Here is a 24,991-nt window from a genome sequence, read left to right as displayed (position 1 = left end):
GATCAAAGTATGACTCCACATCTTGAGGAGAACTACAGTCATCTGTGGCTCTCGAGGAAGTTGCTTAAAATCAGATAAACTGCCTGAAGCTGACTTGAAGACGTGTCAGATGTGTTGGAAGTCTAAAAGTTTGGAATACAAAAGGAGTAAGAAAGTAGTTAAGCTAGTAGTACAATGCTACTAGCAGCACGATGCTACATTAGGCTCTACTAGCAACACAATGCTACATGAGGCTCTACTAGCAGCACAATGCTACATTAGGCTCTACTAGCAACACAATGCTACATTATGCTCTACTAGCTGCATGATGCTACATGAGGCTGTACTAGCGTACACGATGCAACATTAGGCTCTACTAGCGTACACAGTGCTACATTAGGCTCTACTAGCAGCACGATGCTACCTTAGGCTCTACTGGCATCCCCAATCTAATTCTCTAGCCTGACTGTCGGTTGCTTTGTGGGTAAAGTAGGCGAAAGGTTTTGACAAAGAAGAATATTGTTAAGAAGGTATCTCTGGTTTTGCTGCGTTGATTTGATTACTTTTGTCTTAAACTGTCTATTAAATGTAATAGGAGAGCAATGGTAAATCGGATAAGCAGTCTTAAAATAGTCTTTTCATGCTGTCCCTCTGTTCAATGTCAACCTAATTATGTTGTTTAGATTGGAGGATGTGTGTATTCGTCACAGTTCCAAAGCCACTGTATTTACACAATTAAGACTTTTTGATTGTGACACAACTACCAACTGTAGCCACCACATCTTACACAGGATACTGCTACACTTGTAGTCCATTAAAAGGGAAGCCCGACCACAACTCTACACTCTCTTCATGTTTCTGCCAGTTAGCTTAAATTCCTTGAGTTCTTCTTCACTAAAGTAGGTTAATATTTTTACATTTTGCCCAGTACTTTGTTGATATAAAGCATCACAGATTATTTCTGGGATTGGAAAGTCTTCTGAGCGACAAGTTGCACGATGTATGCAAGATTTGGAAGAATTTATTTGGACTTAACATAAACTTTTTCTTTGTCTGATCAATGCCTGGCTTTGGTAGATTCAAACAGCAGTAGGTCACTCATGTCAGCGTATATTTCAGTAGAAGCCCACCCACCCCTGTCCAACCAGAATCTATTAATACCAGGCCCCGAGGCTTGTGAGAAATGGTCCACTTTGGCATTTTAGAGCAGCCTAACTCACTTCCTGCCTCTTCACACCAGGAGAGCCCCAGGTGGTTCCTCCATGCGTCCAGCTCTTGTTTCCTTCCCTGCACTTCTTCACACACATCCACGTACCCACATGTACACACAAATGCACACATCCAGCCAAGGCCCTGAAGATATCCTTGTGTCTGCGGCCTGCAGGAGCACAAGGATACATGTCAAAGCCTCATTTTCTCCTCTCTTTTTGAAAACAGAGGGGGGTTGAAGGCAAAGCTGAAAACACATGGCACCTTTCACCTTTCGGGGTAGCCGGAGAGGAGGGGAGACCAAGGTTTGGAGAGGGTGGGGGTGTTTTGAAACACTTGGTCAGTGTCTGGCAACAGCAGGGTAATTGCTGTTACCGGACAGTCAGACAAGGGGATATATGCTTGTGTGTGTGTTCTTACACCAAGGACAATAACAAGTTTTTACAACCTGGATCTTATCGCCATCATTCCTCGCAGTTATTATAACTTATAATTTACTTTTTACAGACACAGAGATATGATGCTGTTAGCGGGTTTTATGTCAGAGGCCATGGGGCATCGCAAACAAAAGCCATCAGACAGCAATAAAGTTTGACTCTGAGATTTCTCTAGCCATGTCCTCATGACGTGTTGTCCTGATAGAAAAGAGGATCAAAACCTTAAGAATTAACCTTTTTTAAATGTATATAATGTTATCGATGCTGATATATTAGTACTGATAAAACTCAGTGTACTTTTTTGTGGATTTAATTTAAAGTGCTTAATACAAGGCAACAACATGACAAGTCCAGGCATCTACAACCGTTCTAACAGCTTAAACTGTGCCTTACATGCTAAAGCCAGCATGCTAACATGTTTACCCTCAAATTCCACAGGATCCGTGTCCGGCGCGTTCCGTGTGCGTGGGGTCGATCGCGCCCATTCAAGTCAATGCTCTTGATTCCACCGCACACGCTGCGGTCCGTCCCAGAAGCGTGTCTCCGCTCTGCTCCGCTAAAGATACGCACTGGGTCTATTTTTGACGGAGGCCGCTTCAAGCACACGTCAAGCTGAACAGTGCAGATTGTTCCAAACAGAAAGTCACACACGAAGACAGTATACAGCATCCAGTTATTTCAAAATAAACACCATGTTCAGATCGGTACAGAAAATCACGGAATGATCTCTAAATGAGCAGATAATGAACCTCGGAGGTGCAAACTGAACTATTGTTTGTGTGTTGCTCTGTTTAACACTGATGTTATCGCGTGATTTCGCAATTCTCACATGATAATGTAGTTCTCCCGCGATCTTGTGATCTCGCGGATCCAGCTGCTTGGGGGCTGCAGATTAGACACGCTTCCTGTGGGCGAGGGCCCACGCCGTCTGCCGGACCAGAACCGCTGTGCAGACGGAACGGAATGTTTAACAAGTATTGTTTGCTATCTTAGCGTGTTTGTATGCTTGCTAACGTTTTCTTCGAGTCTTTGACGAAAAGGGTTTCGTATGGGGAACTTGAATCAAATTGCAAATATCCATCCAGTAGTTACAAGACATGTCATTTACAGCCAAAAATGGTGTAAATAAATTCAGAATATAATGAATTCTGTTGGATTCATGAATATTAGTACACAATGTGAAGGGCATTCACCCAGTATTTGTCCAAATATTCCGGTCTATACCAAAGTAGTTGACCGACTCAAATGGAAAGAGACTTACAGGTTAGTAAAACACATTAAACTGGACCATAATTTAACAAGGTGAAATAAAATCTATTCAGATAACAAAAGAAACTCAGTCGCCTGTGGTCTCCAAAGCCCCACACTAACACTGTGTACCCAGCATCACATCCACAGTAATCTGATTGTACTTGTCTTAGTAACAAAAAGTTTTTGCAGTTCAAAAGCTAAATTTAAAGTTTTAAATGATGCATATGTGTTCTTGTCCATTCGTGTCAGTGCACACTTTTTCTCTGACGTCAAGACAGTAAGGAGGACAGGGCAGACAGGGAGGTAGACGAGAGGAAGGGACGAGCAGGAGAGGAGGGAGGAGGAGGGATGGATGGATGTGTGGACTGAGATGCCCTCGATCTCCCAGGGGGCAAAAGCTCTGAAAATGGCTCCATCGTTCAGAGAAAGTAAGGCAAAGGAGAGTGAGAAATAAACAGTACAAGAGAACAGGGAACAGTGAGGGCAGGGAACTGTCTGTGACCTACTGGACAAACAAATTGGTTTGCAGGCAAAATGGATTAAGAGGTTGAGCCTGGCAAAAAAAACAAGGGTGACTGATGTTGCAATGTGAGCTCATCCATTTTGAAGGGGGGCTGAATTTAGAGGCTTCATGTGGAAGTGTCTTGTGTATTTTCCCGGTCTGTGTGTGTGTGTCTGTCTGTGTGTGTATATGTGTGTTCATGCGAACGCTCTGCAAGTCAATATTTGTCTGCTTTGCCACGTCCCTAGACATCCCATTCGGCGCAACAGACCGTAAAGCTGTCAAATGCGACCTGAATATTCTCTGTCTTCATCTGTTTCCTCCTTTTTCTCTCCCTCCCTCTTCCTCACGCTCCCTCTCTTCCCTTTGATTTCTTCTTCCTCTCCGTCGATAACAATATCATCGGGAGCAAACATGTTCCTGTGCTTTTGATGGCTTGTCTATTTCCCCCCCTCTCACAGGAAAGGAAGATTATCTCTTCTTATCTATGGCGCTGTTTGCTCACATCATAGAGTCATTTCTGCCTGTGTGAGTGCGTGTGTCTGACTGATATTTATGAGAACCAGCACATGATTTATTGTTACTACAATATCATCTAAAGTACATTATGTATGTTCCACGTGCTGTGACTTTGTGTTTGCCCTTTACTCTTTGTCACATTAAATAACAACGGAGTTTGATTGTAATTGTCCTGTGAGGCTGTTTTACCACCGCCTCATCCTGTCCCAGCCATTTATTGGTGTAATCAATTTTAGCCACCTCTCCAAAACTGAGAACAAACAGGGCTATGGGTCGTGTTACTCACCTGGTGGCCATATTAAAATTGATTAGTTCCAAATGCAGTTTATTCAAAGTTTACTGTGCGTATCTTAGAGAATACATTTTGTAAGCGAGCGTATTCTCTTCATGACCAGCAAAAAATTCGCACTACCAACCAAACAAGCTAGCCAGCTAACCAGCTAGCTGAAATCATGAAATTAATAGAGTTTGCAAGCTTATTTGGTAGCTAACATTTCAATACCTTATTGTGCCAGTTTACCTGCTACTTGTTTAGCTACCTACCTTTGCGTTGCACAATATGAGCCGCTAAGTTGCCCTACCAATCATCCAAGCTAACTAGCTAGCCGAATTCACTAGTTTTGGTGGTAGGTTACAGTTTGCTAGCTTATTTGGTAGCTAACATTTCTGATTGAGGTCAATACTTTATTACTGTACCCGTTTGCATGCTACTTGTTTTGTTTTCTTCCGCTAATTTGCCCTACCAACCATCCAAGCTAACTAGCTAGCCGAATTCAAGCAATTCATCATTTTGGTGGTAGTTATTCGATAGCTAACGTTTCTGATTGAGGTTAATACTTTATTACTGTTCCAGTTTGCATGCTGCTTGTTTTGCTTTCTTCCGCTAATTTGCTAATTTGCTAATTTTGCTGTAACTCTTGGTATTGCCACCATTTAGTTTAAATCTGAAATTTTTTAGTTCCATAATTAAAATTTGACCTGACGGGACTCAGTGAATTCAAGCTATCACTTTGGTGGTAGGTGAGACTTCACAAGCTTATATGGTAGCTAATGTTTCTGTTTAAGGTCAAAACTTTATACGGTTCAAGTTTGCATGCTACTTGTTTAGCTTTCTACAAGTGGTGTACACTATGAGGCCAAGTTCGAGAACTCCTTCCGTGTTATGTAGGCTACCGCTAATCTTCTGTCCAAGGTTGTAGCCATTTATGCTATTACAAATAGCCTGGGTGCCTTATAATTCCTGGCGTACCTGTTGGTATAACCACCAGTTGAATATTTAGTTTTGCCAATAACTTTTAGATGTAGTGATTTTGGGTTACATAATTCCAGTTTTACCCAATTGACTCATCTGACGCATACATTTTATAACTCAACAAACAACCGAAAGCAGAATTGTGCTGTTTTTTTGTCCTGTTTGTAGACCGATTTTTATTTTCATTTTGCTTACATTCTTAAAGCTGATAAACTTGTTCTAGTCAGCTGTTTGCCACCTGTGTTAGTTTATGAAACCATTAGATAAATATTTGTATGATGTAACTTGACAGCAGTTTTCATAACTGTTTTCTGTGCCAAAATGATATGTGAGAATTCCTTCCTCATTGCATTTCATTTTGAACTCGGCTACCTCCTGCACGTCGCCATCTGTCACATGCTTCCTGGTACACATGAAGATTTATTTCGACTAAAAATGCATTTGATCAACTCAAATGCTGCAAAACATAATGTGCTCAAAATGACCTGAAGTGGGTTTACCCCTTTTTACCCTTAAATTGTAGTACTATCAATTGTATATGGCCTGCAAGACCTGTGTTAAAATGTGCCTGTAGTTTGACTTATGCAGACTCAAACTGTATCTGTGTGTGTGTGTCTGAGTGTGTATGAGTATGCTTTATTATTATGAGAGGCAGCCTGGCACCGGCCCAGTCTTTTTCAGAGCCTTGATATAAACGTGCTGGGAGCATGGCGGCACACACCTACTCCACTACAGGGTACAGGCAGTACCGTGGCCTGTCCTCTCCAATTGGCAGCCTCTGTGCTGCTGTACCACTGATAAGAGGCTGGTGTAAATAAAACTGTACAGCACGGCTCGTTATACTGCTGAAGGTAGAGAGTGGGAGAGAGGGAGGGGAAGAGAGGGGGAGAGAGAGGGAGCGTGTGGTGTCTGTACTCATTGTTCTGACGGCATACTGCGTCTGTGTGTGTTCCTGTGAATGTTTGTGTGTGCTTGTTTTGCTACGTGCATGTGAACCAGAGAGTTTCAGATGCTGGGAGAAGATATTTTTTGTAACACAATGTCATTTTGCCCCGTGCTTTACTTTTATTTCATGGTAAAAATTAGAAACATGACCCTGGTAGAGACAGTGAAGTTATCTTTTAGGATTTAGGAAATGAATGGAACTCACAAATGTAGTTACTCCAATGTTTGTCTGTTTGTGTGAGTGTGTGTGGGGGGAGTAGGAGGGAGGGTGTGTGTGTGTGTGTGTCTGAGTGTGTTTATGGATTTTTGCTGTTTTTTGGTACTGAGAGGACGCTCTTACGTAAGCCATTTATGTAGGCTCAGTGAACAGCCAGGCTATGTTTTTGTTGGTGACTGCGCTTGTCTGCCTCCCTCCCTCTGTCACACGCACACACACATGCGCTCTCTCTCTGCCTAATCTGTCTGTCTGCCTCTCTCTCTCTCTCTCTCTCTCTTGCCCTGTCTACACTGTTAAAAACCACTGAGTGTGATATTGGTCGCCCATTGACAGATACACTGTAATTAGCCTTTTTAATTTCCATTTAGCCTCTCTGACTCCTTTAGAGCACGTTTCCTGCAGAAATGTGTGCACATACAGTAAACTGTGTCCTGCACGAATCAATCCACAGGGATTAAAGTGAGAAATAAAAAATGGAACTGGAGCCTCATTTTCTCATGTCGAGTTAACCTTCACAAGTTCGTTCTTGTGCAAAAATCAGCCAACCAGTCAGGATGTGAGGCCTGTGCAGCCGCTCAGTCGTCATTTAATGTTTGACCTAACTTCTGTTGTTGTAGAATTAGGTAACTGTTCGGGTCAGACTGACCTGTGCATATTAGAGGAAATGTGTAATGGGGGAAGTTTCACTTGGGACACTTTTTTAAGCCAGATGGAAACTCCTACTTCATACTGACAGAGCAGAGTGTAATACAGTCCCAGATTTCACTCAAATGCAACAGTGAGTTTGAATTGTTTAATCCTCTTGTAAGGAGCTGTTGAGTGGATACTTTGCTCCAGTTGTCATCACAGATTCTCATTGAAAATCACATTAGGTAATCTGGACAAACTTCAAGACTTGTTGCGCAAAATCTCTTTTTTTTGTAAGCATAAACTAGAATCAGCAGCGAGAAATGCACACTGTAAAAGGTTTTGATTAAAGGAGCAATCTGCCCCTGGAAAAAGCTGGTGTTCTCTGTAGTCAATAGAAGCAATAATATTTGAAATTGGCGCCATAGCTGTGGAGGAAGTTGTACAAACAGCTAGTGGTTTCACCCCATTCTACATTCCTACAACACCCAGCTTGCATTGCGCCTCTGAAAGGAACGGCCCAGCAAGAGAGACGCTGGAGTGAAATACTACCGTTTTCCAGTTAAGGACATTGATCGCTGCAGACAATGGCTCCAAAAAGGATCCGAAATACGATGAGAATATACCGGTGGATCGTCTAAAAAATCTGCGGTCTACATTTCAAACCTGACGATTTTGAACGAGACATGACATCGGTCGGCGGGCGTCCTAGATTGGGGAAATGTAGTTTTACTTAGTCTGGCGGAGATTTTCCGGGGCCCATTGGAGAGGCGGATAGCGTCCTCCAAAGGCACAGAGCGAAATTGCATTTTGTTCCTACCATAATGGCATTAGCTCCCCATCATAGCACGATAGGACTGAGGTTGAAAATCAGCGAGCTGGCCCTTTAAGCTTTAGTCTACAAAAGCACACACATAGCATGTAGCTAACTTGGTTGTTGCTAGCTTGAACTAAATGTTTTTTCCCCAGCAACCTGTCTGACCGGAAGAACAACTGGCTCTTACCAAATGATGTGTTTAAAGGACATTCCACAGGTTGACTTCAGCGTATAAAGACAGCTGGCATTTATTCATATGCAGAGCAGTGGTTTGTTCACCATGTTGTTTTTTCATGTGATGGATTGTCCCGAGTTGAATGTGGCATTTTGTGTATTACACAAGGCTTATTCTCCTGGAACAGTCGCGCTCTATTGTTGAACCTTTCCTCAATGTGGAAGCTCTTAGACAGGGATTTTTTGTGTAATAGATGCTAAATGGTGTCATGCCATCTCATGCAAGCGGGCATGTGAGACCATTTGACAAGTGATTCTGATGACTGTATTGCAGGAAACAGAAGGTCCTTGCGTGACTTTGCTGATTCTTTTTCCTGTTTTTGCCAACATTACATATTCACTTCATATCAGTCGAAGGCTTAGCTGGTGAAACCTGGTCATTGAACGTGTTGCAATGCAGATCGACGCCTTAATCAGATGACGAAATGACCGGTATTTTCTTGTGCTTTTTCTTTATTCAGTGCAGTAAGAAATGTTTAGCTCTCCTCCAAACATGGTGCCCTACTTTTGGTGTGTCGCTGTGAGCAAAGACAGGCTCTCTAACTCTTATGTTTAATTCCGCGATTGTCTTTGATGAAACATTCTGTTTAGACTGCGATCCCCAAGGGGCGACATCTGTTGCAAACTTAGCATATATGCTCTACCTGAGAGAGAAAGTAGGTTGGAACAACAAGTGTCAAGTCTGGATGTTGGCAAAAAAATAAATTTAGTCCTTCACAGAAAAGCAGAAGAATCACCCCAAACAAACAGGGCCTTTCTCTGTCTGACATATTCTCCTGAATGAGAAGAGCTGCTGAATGGCAGCATTATGAGATCACGTAGCCGAGCTGGATGATGTGAGAGTGGGGATGGTGTGTATGTGTGTTGTTGTATCCAAACACACTCATCACACCCACTAACTCCCAAATGGACAGCGAGGTTACTTTTTTTCCTCTCTGCATCATAACATGACGATGGTTTGCATTCGCAGCTCCATGCACAGTGAACGAGTATAATAGCAAATAGGACAATGCACCATTGCGCAGCACATTATTTAAGCGAAGGGGGAGAATGAGCACTTAGTATGTCAGGGGAAATTACAGGCGAGGGAATGCACCATCGCTTCCCCTGTGAGGCCTGCTCAGTGGGCTAATCCACAATCCTCATCACGTCTAAATGTTGCCACTGTTGGTGGAAGCCCACAGCAGTTAAGTTTAAGTGAAACACTCTTGAATAATGCCAGGGAAGTGGTTAGAGTACCTCGAGTCAACTAGACCCAGCAGTAATCACAAGTTTTATTTATAGAGCACTTTTACCACAGAGTGAGAGAGAGATTTACGAGGTGAACAAAAATGTGAATGATAGGATTGTGTAAGCGTGATTGGGACCCTTTTTATGCACTTGGAGCACATGGCTGACTATATCTTGACTTATTACTTGTGATTTTTTTTTTACTGTAATAACTTTAAGAGGCCTCTGACATACAGTAAAGGTTTGCAAAGCCACCATATAAATCCTGCTAAACCCCTTTGGACGTTCAAACAGCTTACAGCGTTAAAACCTTGAATTCAAATAGTTCAAGAAAGAAGAGCCGTTCAAAAAGCAGACATCTTGTATTCACGAGTTACAAATACTGCAATTTGGGGTTTCCACAACAAAGCACTCCAATCCATATTCATATTTGTGAGGAATCCCGAATATTTTGTACTATTACTGCCACCCAAATTCAAATTATGGATTATTTTGTGTTGGATGATTACCTAAAACCCCAGCTAAATCAATTAAACTTGCAGTTGTAACGTGACAAACAATGTATATTGATTCTGTTTTCCTCTAAGCGTTGTGCCAGGCTTTGTGAAAACTTGAAGGTTTCTTTAAAGTTGTAATCTTGACAATCTCAGTTCTCTTTGGCGCCACCTATGGCGATAAGCGGTAATTGCGGGAGCACACTTCCCAGATATCCAGACGGTGTCGCATGTGTGACGTCCACGGTTGGCTCCGGTTGTAACTCTTGATTTTCCTGGCTGACGGTCGCTTTCCTTTTCAGACTGTTTGCTTCATCTGAGCGTCGAGTTTGTTTCTTCTTCTTTGGATTTTCACTTATTGTTGAAGTTGTATCTGTAGTCATCCATCTTTTCTTTGTTTGTTCAGCCATAGTAGATTACTGTTTACCCGCAACACTTGCAGAGAGCGGAAAAGCAGCCGCTTAGCTCCGCCTACCCTCTCTGGCAGACCAACCACTGCTGGCTGATGGAAAACGCGTCACTAACTGGGCGCTGCTTGTGATTTTTTCTGTGAGAGTCGCACCAGTCTGTAATACTGCAAATGCAAAGGCTTTCATCAGAGGGCCACAGGCTCAATCACCATTGTGTTACCTCATTCGGCGATAGATAGACTTAACAGACATTCAGAGTATATCTTTAACTTAATGGACTCCTATTTTAACTTTTTGTCCTCAACAAGCCCACTTAGGAGAAGAAAAACACACCACTACAAACAACAGGTTTATGTAAAATGACACAACTGGCTTTTCAGGAAACAAAGCAACAGGTTATGAACCTTATACTACCTGGCACACCTAGCTCAAACGAAACATTAGCTAACTGCAAAACTCACAACATACTGAGACGGTCGTGTTTCTAGAAAGCAAACACTGTGGCACCATCAGAAGGAAAGTTTTTTTACGAGTGTGCTGAGTGGCCTGTTAGGACAGATGACAGTATATACAGGAGCAGTGTATCACTCTTTGCTCCTGGGTTCTGTAGAAGGCAACATGACTGGCAGGCGGCCCTCTCTGGCTTGTTCTCCTTTACAGCCCTTTATGAAATAACTGCACTGCAATAACAGTTGTGCAATATTTCAGAGAGGGAAGCGAAAAGGGAAGCGGCTTCAGTGGCATGTGGCACCTGATCACCACCCCTTCCCCACCTCCGAGCATGCACCCACACACTTACTTAGCGTGGGTTGTGCAACTTTTATTATGTCAGCTATGGGAAGAGTCTGCGGCAATGTGACACAGAGCTCCCCGCTAACAGAGTGGGCGACTCGTCCATCAGGAGATTCCCTCTTTTCCTCTCTTTGGTCTTTTTGTTTCAGTTACAGCTACGCTCAGCTCTTTACTTTTTAAGTTTCCTGCTGAGCGACGGGGGGATGCCACCGTTTAATGTTTGTTTTATGCAAATTAAAAATCTCTCTTAATAAAATAAACGATCGGATGCGTTTCAGTGTTGAAATAAAATGCTCCTCCAGTGGAGTTTTGAATGGGCCCAGAGTAACAGAGACTATAATTTAGAACGTACGCAACAAGAGTAACAGCTGATGTCAAGTGTGTGTCTCCTCTGTCCCGGCTCCCCCGTCTCTCCTAACTAACAAGTTCACCCTCCTGCGATCAAAGGGGCCTCTAGATTTATGGCTTTAATTTGGCAGTGAAAATGGCTGATGGCGGCTGTTACCAAGCTGAGGGCCCCCTGTTAGCACTTAGCTGGCTAACTAGAGTGACGGGCATCTGGCTGGGTGGCTGCCTGGCTGTGTGTACCCTGAGTTCCTGTACTCCCACTTTTCCTCCCCCCTTTGCCCCGCGGTGACCTCACACAACTCCATTCTCCTTGAAGCAAGGCACCATGCAGGCATTTCCTGACAATTTATGTCCTTGTGCCACAAGCAGGGGCATGCCCTGCACTAAAATCCTATCCCTGGCCCATTTAGCACACGCCTCTTGGCCTCCCAGTAGACTGGTTATAGTGTTGCAGCACTGTCTGTGGGGCGGAGTCATTACTTGTAGTAACCATGCTAATGTTAAGCTGATTTACTACAAATCACCTTTACTTTACAATACTGCAAACTATAGCTGTGAATGTGTTTTCTTCCCTCCAGGCAGGTCGCTGGTGTCCGTTCATTTCTTTAATCTGATTAGATTTGTTGAGCACGACTCTCTTTTCCAGGAACAAACACACAGACACACTCGAACAGTCACACACATTCACACCTGGAAGCAACCCAGCACATGCACAGATTGATCTTTTGCCCACTGAGGGGCCAATTTGGAGCAGTTGAGGGTTAATGCCCGGCTCAGGGGCACCTCAGTGGTGGCAAAGAAGGAAGGGAAATCGTTAACTGAAACTCAGTTAACACTTATTTGTGACATGATATTTACAGCAAAAAACAAGTAAGAAACACGTTTTTAAAGAGACATGACAACATGTGTTATGAGAAAATCTGCCGTGTAAAAAGCTGCTGTCAGTCAAAGCTGGTGTTCTTTGTAATCAATAGAAGCAATAATATTTTAAATTGGCGCCATAGCTGTGGAGAAAGTTGTACAAACAGCTCATGGTTTCGCCCATTCTACATTCCTACAACACCCAGCATGCATTGCACCCCTCCCTGAAATACTACCGTTTCGCTGCAGGCAATGGCTCAGAGCTGTGCAGAATCCGAAATACGACAAGAATATATCGGTGGATCGTCTAAACAATCTTCAGTCTGCAGTCTACATTTCAAACCTGACGATTTTGAATGAGACATGACATCGGAGGCAGGCGTCCTAGATTGAGGAAGTGTAGTTTAGCGAGCTCCCTGGCCTCCGCCAGATGACATGTTTTACGCAGTCAGTGGAGGTTTTCCAGGGCGCACTGGAGAAGCGGATAGCGTCCTCCAAAGGCACAGAGCGAAATAGCATTTTTCTCCTACCATAATGGCATTAGCTCCCCATAATAGCGCGATAAGACTGAGGTTGAAAATCGGCGAGCTGGCCCTTTAAGTATGCATGTGATGTGTGTAAGATAAGCTAAAACACAAAATCGCCCTTTAGGAATAGTCAGAAATAAAAAATCAATATGCAGTTTAATGCACAATATTAACGTTTTGCACATGATGGAGTCTGAGTTGCACTTTTGTCCTAGAATTGTCCCAGTTGGCCTCTGCAAGGTCAGTCAACGAGCCCAAATCAATATGATGAAAAGAGTCCACTTCAGCTGAGCGGAGCAGCCGCTGCATGTAAAATAATAATAATTACAGCTGCAGCCACCATAATGAAGAATCAGGGACTTAAAGAAGCACCAGAGCTTCTATGTGATTAATGCAAATGAGGGACATCAGCGGGAGTGTTGGGGGATTCTGTCTACATCTCCACTACATGTCTCGCTCTCCAAAGGTTAAGTGGCTGCTTTTGCCAGCTAATTCGGCCATATGCTCATCTGTGCATTTGACACTGGCCCCGCCATACGCTCGCACTACAAATTATGCCTCTTGCATATGCAGCCAATTAAAAAGGACAGTACTCACTGGCTCAGTGTAGTCAGTCTGAAGTTGTTAAATGGAAATAAATCTTGTGTTTAACAAATAAATCTAGGATGTGTTCGTTTTTAAGGTTGCTTTGCTGTGGCTTATGATCCAGTCACGCTCACTTGTGCAGCGTACCGTCTTTTGCATAACTTGTTGCATAAGCACTCTACTGGCAGGCACACTCTGTCATGTACGCTCCGTGTCATTTCTGCTTTTGGTAGGGCTTATTACAGTACAGGCCGTTCCCTAATGTCACTGCGGTTGCAAAACCACACAAGCCATCTCTCCCTGCCTTTTTTTTTTTTTTCAGTCATCTAAGAATTGGCTTCCTGTTTTCATTGTGTTCTCTTTCTCTCTCTGGAGGTGTCGTAACCCAGGAGGCCGTGCCAAGAACAAACCAAGGTCTGGTCGGGGAGAGATCGCTCTGTGCTTGCACTGGAAACAGACACACACACAAACACACTCGCACGCACGCCCGCCTGTTCTGCACACACACAGTATCCAGATGTTAAATAAGTGTGCTTGGTGTTTGTGTGTGCGTCTGTTTGATGTGTGATGTGTATGGCATGTACAGTGGTTGTTGCCAAGCCATAAAAAGTCATTTGCCTCAGCCTGATCTTATGTGCCCTTGCACAGAGCTGTGTATATGTGCGTGCAGCCTCCTGTCTCTCCATTTATTGTTATACAAGGATGTTGAACAAATTCATAAAGTGTAGTCGAAACATGGCAAACCAAACCATAGCTGGAGGGCTTCATACTTTATATACTTGCTTAAAAAGACAGTGTGGTGCAACAAGAGTAGTAGTGAAGGAATGTACTAGCCTTGTTTATTGAGATGATACACATTTAATTTGTGTTGCATAAAAACAAATAGTTTAAACTTTAAATATCCACCTGGAAGCGAGAGGGATTAGATTTGCAGAATAGTTAAACTAAGGATTAAAGTGTTTGTGCCCTAATCTTACAATCATATGAACTATCACCTATAATGGGCTGTATGACATAATTTATTGGCCTGCATGATGATACATGAACTACGTCTGACATCATTACTCTGCTAAGTCATGTTTTGTAACAAGCAATAGAAGTGAGGGATTATTTCAAAGCAGAAGAGTTTTGCTTCTGACTGCAGAGGTTTTGCATGGAACGAGAAATATGTGTTCATATGTAAAACAATTCTGTAAAGCATTATTAAAATGGTCTTAAGTCAATATTTATTCACTCACAGATTAGAAAGTCTTGTGATATTTAGCACACTTTTTTGGAACCGTGCTGCTAGTGTATTTCTGAGGCCTGCACCAACAGAAATGTTTGACAGTTTCACATCTACTTATATTATAGTTTGAAGCACAAACACGTTTATAATAAGAATGCCTTGAATTTTCTAAGAGTAGACACTCGGATCTATTTTGAGCAGGACATTACTGCAGTTTAACGGTTAACATGTACGTGTGTTCTGGTAAACAAACTGCATACACTTAATTTCTTTGTCGTTGTTCTGCAGCAGATTTATACACCACTTTTATATTTGCAATACTTGAATGATTTTGTAACATCATGTGAGATTGTGTCCATACCATGACATTCGGTATATAGTTACCCTGTGTAGGAGCCATTTTGAGCATGTATGTTATGGTTGTCTTATGTTGTAAATAGTTTGATGTATATATTGTTATAATGATTTACTTTGACCACTAGGGTGTGTATTTGAGTTGGGTAATTGGTCAAATGATGAGGTCATGTGTTTATAGGTCACAGCTGAATGGAAGTTAGTTGGTATAGGTGCAGCGAACATACAGTTCTTACCGTAACACCCAGACGTAACCGCAGGATCACAGCAGCATTTAATTAACACTCATATTGTCAGCTGGTAATCACCACTCATCTGTTTTGTCATTACAATAAACACCCAGATTTGGATACGCCTCAAAACCTGTTTTCATACACCTATGCAAGTGACGAGCTAAAGGTTGGAACATTGGTTTAGCTAGTCACTACACCCTGCTCAGCACTTTTAAGCACTATGTTGCTAACTAGGGGTGGGAATCGCAGGGTAACTCATGATGCGATACAATCAATATGCGATACGATGTGCGATACGATGTGCGATATGATGTGCGATACGATGTGTGATACGATATGCGTTACAATATTTTACGTGGCCCACGATAACAATAATATCACGATACAGCTTTTCTGCGATCACGATCACGATTTACTGCTATATATATTTTGTGCCACCCCTGTTGCTAACAAGAATAAAGTCTTTATTTCAAGCTCAAATTTTAAAGGCATATTTCATGTTTTTTGAAGTGAGGTTGTCTGAGGTACCTACCAACAGCTAGTGTGCTATAGTAGATAACAGTGAGCACAGCCCCTGATCTGAGACACTGACCAGAGTTCCTACACGGAAGCTAAGCTAAGCCCCGCTGCAGACGGGGTCAGGAGTACCACGTGCTTCAGCCACTTAAGAGTCGTACATGTAAACAAGCATTTCAGTTTAAGTATATAGTATTTTAGTTTTTTGTCACCGCCTCACGTTGGCGTCAGACAGTCCTCTCCCTCGGCACTGAGTCTCAGTCTGCACAACGGCCCTGTATACCTACGCATGCAGCGCATGGTATCAGATCAGCTGTTTGAAAGAGACTACCAAAGAAAGTTGCTCTGTGTTGACACTTTTTCTTCTCTCCATTTCGCACAGGTTGTCAAAACGTGTGTAAATGTGTATTAAGTTTCTTCTTCTCTTGTCTCTTTTTGTCCAGCTGGTGAGAAGGCCATAGTCTGCGACCAGTGCGGTGCCCAGTTCCAGACAGAGGAATCCCTGGAGGCTCACCGGCAGATCCACACCGGTAGGAACACAAGCACACGCACACACAGATATCATCATAACGGCATGAACATCAACAAAAAATATGACCTGCTGTGCTACATTTACACGTTTGTAGTGGTGGAATTTGTAGTTCAACAAAATATTAGTCTCTTTATAATCGCTTTCGGAGAAGTCTGTTGATACTGCTCGTTAAATAATTTGCATACTTTGGCAGGACAAAGTATTCTTTAAAAAAGCGATTAAAAAGTCAAAGCAGCAGATGTCTTTTAAAAACTTCCACGTGTGAACTGTAATCAGATCAAACATTGAGATCCCATTGAATCATCAGGTCCCTGCTGATTCACACTCCCAGACTGTTCCTGTATTTCCACATGCGTGTTGTGGTGTTGTGTGTCGTGTTGGTGTGCGGAGGCTCATTCAGCACCTCTCTGGCTAACTGGAGCCGTGGATTGACAGATAGATGGATCGCATCATCTTGGATTAATCCCACTCGCCCTAAATCAAGACAGACCCAACAGTAATCAACAAACGGGGGAAAACTTGGCAGGCCAGCGTTGTTTATCAGCGCTCGGCTATGGAGATGGGAAGACGAGGACGGTGTAGGTGCCAAGATGTAAATAGGAAGAAGTAAATCCCCCTTTAGCAGCTGTGTGATGGCCCAGAACAGTTTCACTGCCGGTGATGAACTCTTTAATTTGGGGGGAAGAATTGACTTAAATTTCCACCACTTTGCTCTGAAGATGGTGTGATTGGGTCCAGGGCATGTGCTGGAGTGTTTCTGTCTTTTCCAAGTATGCATGTGTGTTTGTGAGCTCTCGTGCTACGTCCAAATTTTGCACTGCAGATCCAATTTCATGGTCTGTCCTGCTGTTCCACACTAATGGCAATTAAAACCAAGTACTGTAGATTAGTTTCTCATACACAAACTGCAACATGAACACCAATAGGAGAGCATAGTGAAAACTTTGTACTGTATGCTATTAAGCTAGCATACAGTCTGTCACTGGAATCAGTGTTAATTTTGGCAGCTATTGTCGATTAAGTCTTTAGCATTCTTAGTTTTAGTCGACAACAACTTTAAACATTTTAGTCCAGTTTTAGTCAGTAAAAAGTTGTTTTCTCTTTAAACATAACAATCAGCCTCATACAGGTGTCAGAAACTGGTATCAAAGTGACACCAAGTTTTAATCTGTAATGCAACATTTCACTCTCTTCACACTTGAACCCTTGTAACATCCGGATTCCTTACCTTGGATAATCTAGCCTCGACTCTCCACCAATTCTTCCCACCCGACTTGTAGCCACATTTCGTCTCTTTGTCTCCTGTTACTACGGAGCGTTTTCCAACCAAACCCATTTTGCGCGGATGCCGCTTGGGGACATCCTCCTTCAGGGGAACTGCACACGCCCTGCCACCACTTCAGCCAGTTACAGGGATGCATTCCTGCAGGCAGATAAGACGCACAGTAAATGTCCGACAGCACACCACTAACATTTTAGTCTCGTTAAGAAAACAAAACACATGTGTCGGCAGAGTTTTTGTTATCAAAGATGTCAGGAGGTCGTCAGTCTGTTAGTTTGCTTTAATGGCGGTGCTAGAGGACGGACCGCATGATCTCAAGCTTCAGAGAGAGTCATCCTCTGGTGATCCCAAATGTCTACAGTTAATTCTATTGGCAATTTCAGTTTGCATACAGAGTTTAGGCCACTGGAGAGACGAGTTATCAAGTTCTTGATAAGTTTCATGGCAATTTTCCAAGCCGACTATTTCTTCTCGGGTTAAAATTTGGGTCTAAAAGTGGCGTCAGATGAAAGGTCAGAGGGGTCACTCACTCCGCCCCCGCGCCCTAGCTCGTCAAGCACAATGACATGAGGGAAAAAATAGCGCTGCCGATGCCCATTCAAACCGACCAACCCAAAATAGCCCCACATCATCATTATCATCATCTTGTGTTTTGTCCTTCATCTGAAGCCCTGACCCTCAGGCTCCCTGAAGCAGCTTCCATACGGTGGCTTCATTTTACTTTACGGCCACTCATGCCCCCCCCCCCCCCCCAACATTTGAGGGGAGAAGATTGGGGCAGTGAAGTCAGGATTTAGGAGAGGGGGGGGTTACTCCTGAGGGGCATGCCCTCGGCCAATCAGCCCGCTGGAGGTAAAGAAGGGTTAAACGGGGCTAATGATCCAGCAGCCATAACAGCGGAAAGGAGCACTCTAAATATAGGCATTCCAGTCTGGAACGAACGGACGGGGTTGAGGAAGAGGGGGGTGTGGGTGCAGTGGCAGCCAAGGCCAGACGTGTCTTCCTGCCAGACAACTGGAGCAGCAGCAGCAGTAATAGTATAATAATCATGTGTTGAGCCGCTCTGAGGGAGCCGGGCTCTGGTGGAATATGACAAAGCAGTTTCGCTGCACCACATGTCACTGTGTAAACCGACATTATGACATCCCTGTGTCGGGGTTGGAGCACCTGACAGAGGCCTCCCTACAGTGAAAGTGTGACATTCATTTTTCACCGATTCCTGCGTTGCGAATGAGCGATCAGATGGTTTCAATTTTTTTTGCTTTTTTTGCTTTGATTTAGGGTTCTTCTACACCTAAAGTCTGTTTGATGGGGGATTTTTAACCAATATTGTTCCACAGATCGATCAATTCTCCTTTAGTTTCTCACTCAACAGTTTGAATACCTCCGTGTTCTTGTGCACTTGTGAAATTGTTTCCCAGCCCATATGTCTATCCCCTCGTCGCTCTCCCACGTCCATCCTCTACTCATCCTGCTGCCTGGCTGCCTTTGCAAGTGTCAGCACCCGTTAACAACCCACAACGCACCGCTTTTTGGTTTGTCCTACTTTAAGTCCGATTATGTTCTCACCTGAATCAAACCGGACCGTGGTACTTTTGGAAACGGACCGAGTCCCGTCTTTTCTGGTGGATTATGGTCTGGTGGTTTGGTCAGCGCCGGAGTTGGAATTCGTGTCCAAACGAACTTTCAGAGGCAAGTCCGGACCAAAGCTGTCAGGTGGGAAAGCACCCTTAAAGCTTGTCCTGGTGCTATTTCTGCAAAAAACATTTCACTTGTAATTCATTTCAGGGAGAAACGCTCTTATATGTCTGAAGGATTATCGCCTTAATGTAACGTCTGCAGCTCTGACAATTTTTCACGCTCCATTAGCAGCTAAACTTTGATCATTCGCTGTATGTGAGGAAGATGCTGTAACTACTGCGACTAAAAGCAGTAAACCTCTCACAGTTTATATATGCTGGTGTACTTCCATCTGCATGTGTGACGAACATTACAGAAGTAATAATTCACAGAGCTTTATAGAGCTAACTTTTCTCCTGTATGTGTCCACTTTACGTTTCCTCCTGTACTTTATGCAGAGATTTACACATCTGCTTGTTTATTGAACATTTCTGCACAAGCTCGATATTATCAAACGTAACTTTTAAATGAATTGCTCAAAACAATTTGGTCTTGAATCTGGTCGTATTTGTGGCAGACAATGTTGCATTAAATGTCTGTGCATGTCTTTTACTTTACATATGGGTTACACAAATCATCATTCATGCACTAAGCTCAAAAGCTTCAGTGAGCCGACAGTTGACGACGTTTAGCCGCTTGGTCTCTTTGCAGGAGGGGGTCAGGTGAGGAGATGAGCTAGAGAGAGAGGTGGATAAAAACGCCTTCCTGTGTCTCTCTCTCTGACTTTGTGGAGACTTAAGAGGAACTTGTTTGTTATTGTAGTGTGACACCACAGGTGTAGGTCTTCATCAGTCAGGACAGTTGACCTCTTTGGAGCAACTTTTAAGTCCAAAACACCTCAACAGATGGAGCGTATCATGTGGAATTGATGCTCTCTCCTGAGTGCTGCCCTTACATTTTGTACATTTTGTCCCATTCATTAGGGACCCTTTTACGATCCAATCTTTGTAGGAAATTGCAAAAATATCCAAATCATTTTGAATATCAAATATTTAAAGTTGGGAATCAGATTATTTCTGCCCACTGTGACTCATTAAAGACGGACAGAGACGTCATAATCTGCATCTGCAGCTCTGTCAGTCCAACCAGCAACATTATCTGCTTCTGTATCTGTATTTTCAAATAGCCTTCAAGCATGACATTGATTTAATGTTAGCATATAATCCATTACAAAATACATTTCCACTGTCTCATATGAACAACTTCGGGTTGAAGGAAAAATCTGTTTCCTCGCCAGTTTGTGGTTTTCCCAAATAACGCACTGGGAGGCCCAACGAGGAAGCAGGTCTAAACCTAACATTACGTTTTCTGGAGTCACGACTTTACAAATGTATTTTCTCTCACAGCTAGAAGGTTCCTGGTTTCGAATCCCGGCTCGGATGTAGTGGGTCTTTCTGTGTGGAGTTTGCATGTTCTCCCCGTGCATGCCCCGGCTTCCTCCCACAGTCCAAAGGCATGATGTTAGGTTCACTGGCCGTAGGTGCGAGTGTGAGCATGAAAGGTCGTCCGATTGACTGACTAGCGATCAGTCCAGGGTGTAACCCCGCCTCTCGCCAAATGACAGCTGGGTTAGCCTGCAGCCGCCCGTGACCCTGAACACAATAAGCGGCATAGATCATGGATGGATTGATGGATGGATTCATGGTCCCCATGTTTAATTCGTAGTTATTTTTGCAACCCTGTGATACATCCTGTTACCAGTCCATCACCCGCACATCAAAATCTAAGTTACTAAATACTTCCTCGCACCCAAGAGGATCCATTTCATTCACAGCACCCGAAACCTCTTCCCTCTCTTTAGTCCCATTACATCCTGTCCTCCATTACTTTCTGAGGCCTTTAAGCTCTGCATTCATCCGCTCTGACACTTGTTTGTCGTGGGTTGTGATGAACGTGGCATCCTCTACAGACTGCCAGCTAGGTTTTAGACTTTTATTGCATTTTTCAGACGCGGCCTTCTATCCTTATTTGTCTGGAGAACATAAATAAGATATCTCAGCAGAATAAACAGGGACGGACAAAACAAAGGACACTTCATGAGACGTGCAGCCCTGTGTAAAATCTGTGTGAGCCAGAAAGCTTAACAAACATGGATTTATTTATCCAGAAATGTCTGTGTGTACAGTACCCAAGACGCACAACATCAGAGAGGGCGTGCGGTGGGAGCATGGGGTTACTGTTGGCCATCAAAGCCAGATTTGATCTCTGCCTGCCTCTTGGCAGCGCTTCAGCCCTTGGCTAATGTTCTCTGATGACAATATTTGGCCTCTGAAGCTGTGGCTGTTTCTCGCCGCTCTGAATGGGAACTATTGTGGCGCCCGCTCTGCCGGCCCGATCAGCTGCAGTCTGACTCAAACCTCTGTGTCGTTCTCACTCTGTCCGTCTCCTCTTGCTTCTAAAAGAGCAGCGATGTGTATGTCACACACCTCTATATGTACTCAACAGATTGTACAGCATGTGGGACGTACAGCGGGTTGTCATCCAAAACCGTGGAATGGCTTGGAGGCCTTTGAGGCATTCTTGGAGTTGTCGTCATTCCTAACCGGCGAGCTCTTTTTCATGGGGACATGGAGGGGGGGTTAGAGGGGGGGAATTCTGGTCAGGATGCCAAGGGAACTCACAGCAAAAACATCATGTGGCTGTTTTTACCCACTGAACTCGTGCAAATACACAAGCACAAACACACACTGCAAACTGTCCCCTTCTTTGGCAGTGTTGTGCAACACACTCACACAAATAAATCCAGGAATGCCTGTGCTCACAAGGCGAACTCACTTTTCAGTTGCATTACATCCACTGAGAACTAATTCTCATCACATATTTTCCCAAATCGGATGGCATCACATCAGAGTGGCTCTCCCTTTAAACTGGGACTCACCTCAGGGCTTCTGTGAGCAAAGAACAGCGTCTGTCTGGCTCTCATGCAGCTCCGTCCTTAAAGAAACACGCTGCTGTCAGTCAGAGACGTTGCCCATTTACTTCTGTCTTTGCCCCGTGTCCTCCGATTGTTTTGCAACGTATGCACTGAATTCATTTCTTTTTTAAGACTTTGCACTGTTTGCAGTTTTTCAGACGACATGTGAGGCTTCATGCTTACAGGGAGGATTTCCTGCTGGAGACTTTCATTTCATCATGAGGCTGTCAGGTGATTGACAGGAAGCAGGGCCTAATGTAATGTTCAATATTCTTATGAAACCGCTCCGAACTGAAATTTGTTTTTGAGATTCTGTCAATGAAAGTATGAATGAGAGTGCTTCTTTGAATGGTGATATCTGCAGTTATTCTGACTGATAGAAGATCAATAGCCGCCCTGATTCAGAACTTTAATGCTTCATGTTACGGTCCTGGATGGTTTTAGATTTGTATTCTGGCATTCATAATATTTGTTACAAGAACAATTTTAGAAATGCACTTGAGGTTTCTAAGCCTCTTTCCCACTGGTCAAAACTCCCGGCTGTTTTGCTTAGTGGGAAAGGTTACAATCGGCATTCAGACTTCAGGTAATTATCGCCTCGGCTCCGATCGGCATTGATGGGAACACAAAACCCGTGTCGACACGCTAATCTCCGCCCCCTTTCCGGCGTGATGCTATGCTCCATCGGTAACTTCTGTGACTCCTTGTCATCTCAGCTACAAATTCCGCCCGTCTCCGTCCGAGCAGCGCTTGAATATCGTTCCAAATGTGTCGGCGCCGAGTTTCATGAATAGACTCAATGATTAATAGATACAATAAAGACCTAACCACCGTAACTTCTTCACTGTTTACTAACCCTGTTTCGGGTCGACAGAAGTATACTTCACTGGCAATGGGAAAAGAGACAATCGGCATTTATTAGCGGGTCTTCCCGGGTCTGAAAAACCTGCGTCAACGTGCTAATTCTGGTGGGAAAGGGGGATGGGTGACTCTCTTATTTATTTCTAAAAAAGAAAAGCAACAACCAGACAAGAAGACCTGCCGAGCTTCAGGTGGTGGTGAACACAACACTTTTATTATAAATGTACTATAAATAAAAAGGTATCAAATGTAGTTGTTGCATTTCTAACACTGATTTTAGATTTATGAGCCAGAAAATAATTAGTTTCTAATTTTTTTTAAACCAAGAACATAAATATGAACACGTAATATGAACTAAAATTCAAGGAAGTAGTGATTGTTTGATAGAGACCCACATTAATGCATTCTGTTGTATAAATCTTTGCAGACTCGGTGAGTGCACGAAGAGTCCCTCAGACAGAACAAACCGTCCTCAGAGAAGCCACAGTTGATCCATCACTGCCGTACACTGTGTCATTTCCTCTGTGTGATATCCTCTGCTAACTGGTTCCAGAGCTGTTAAATGTGCATTTAGTCCCACACCATAATATCCCATTGTGAACGTGTGCTCATTTAAACACGGCCAACTCCAACGTGTCATTTAAGAGTGCATTTCCAGTAAAGCCTCTCCCCGTCACGCTGTACGAGACGCCTCTTCTCCCTTCTCCGGTCGTTATCTCTGTACTTCTTCCAGCGATCTTCATTTCTTTTTTTCATTAGATTGTTTTGGTCCCCACCATAATTTATAGCTCTTGTGTTTTATTGGTAAAGCCCACCGCACTCACATTCCACTTGATTAAACTGCAGCTTGGTGCAGAAAAGCAAAAGGTCAGAATATGCGCGCAGAGAAAATGAAGTTAAAGTACTTTTTGTGTTTGTTTATTCGCCTGTTGGCTGATTTGAAAATGCAGATTTCACGACTAGAATATCATGCATTCTGCAGGATCTGCAGGCTCCATAACTGCCAGTCTGAATCGAATATATTAACAAGTGCACACTTTGTAATTTGCATGGCAATCTGCACATTCATCCGCCAAACTGAGGCCACACTGAGCATGAGGAGTTATTCAAACCGGGCTGTGAGTAGCAGCAGAGACGACAGGGACTGCATCTCCCATGTGACCCGTGTAGAAATGAGTTCAGAGTCCACAGGCCTCACAAGAATTTGTTGTCCGACTGTTGGTGTTCCTGTTTATACATGAATCCTCTCCATGTACACACACACACACACACATACACACACAGCCGTGCCAGAGAAAATCCACATATAATAGGAGGGGGAGGCTGCCCTCTTTCTCTTTTTTCTTCCTCTCTTTATCTCCCTCCGTCCCTTTTTTAAAGTCTTGTAATACAGAGGAAAATATGCAAACCATGGAGTGGCAATAGTGGGTTTAGCCAGTGGGAACGCAGCGTGATTCCAGCAGGCCTCTGCCGCAGAGTAAACACTTTCTTTTCTCAAGCCAGAAATAGTTTGGCTGGAGAGAGAGCGGCAGAGGAGGGAGGGAGGGAGGGAGGGAAGGAGGGAGGAGAGGCAGAGAAGCTAAAGAGAGAAAGAGGAGAGAGAGGAACAACAGGGTTAAGATGTGTAGAAAAAAAAGGACCTCTTTGTTGTCTCTTTTTCCTTTTCTTCCTTGTTAATTGTTCACACCGGTGGCCTCGCAAATCAGCTACGACAAACACACGCACACACAGTCCAGTCATGTCACTCAAGCAAATTAGGCCAATGGCAGCGCTACACAGGGGTCACGTCAAAAGTGCCGATTGTCTCAATCACATTAGTCCTGCACTGGCATCTGTTTAGCATTTAGTTAATTGTGATGTTATTAAGTTGTCAGTGAGCATTAGGGCGGCGATAAGCAAAGCAAATATTCTCCCAGCGCGGGCAGGCAGAGCTACACACGTGTTGCTCATACACACACTGACGCACACACACACAAAGAGGAGCACACAACCTCCTGGACCCTGCAATTGCGAGCGTGATTCCACTCAACCTACTGCTCACTTTAACTCTGGTTAACTGTTAAATTATCACCATAAAGATAACATTAGCATGTTCATTTTAGCACAGTGAAGCTAAAGGCCAGATGTGCATTAGCATTATGGCTTTTGATCCCAA

General features: G+C 43.6%; 1 protein-coding gene across 1 annotated transcript in view; it reads left to right on the top strand.

The window, feature by feature from the left end:
- zbtb16a (zinc finger and BTB domain containing 16a) overlaps nt 1–24,991 on the top strand; it is a 165,934-nt gene that overhangs the window by 86,608 nt on the left and 54,335 nt on the right. Inside the window, exon 4 of the mRNA XM_069673198.1 lies at nt 16,011–16,097. Within this exon, the coding sequence (XP_069529299.1) occupies nt 16,011–16,097 (87 nt within the window). The remainder of the gene's footprint in view (nt 1–16,010; nt 16,098–24,991) is intronic.

This window comes from Semicossyphus pulcher, unplaced genomic scaffold (assembly GCF_022749685.1).
Source record: "Semicossyphus pulcher isolate SPU_LCO1_2020_fin unplaced genomic scaffold, fSemPul1.0.p SCAF_10, whole genome shotgun sequence".
In the NCBI taxonomy this organism is placed as follows: domain Eukaryota; kingdom Metazoa; phylum Chordata; class Actinopteri; order Labriformes; family Labridae; genus Semicossyphus; species Semicossyphus pulcher.
The sequence above is the reverse complement of the archived record's forward strand: the minus strand, read 5'-3'. Positions and strand labels throughout refer to the sequence as shown.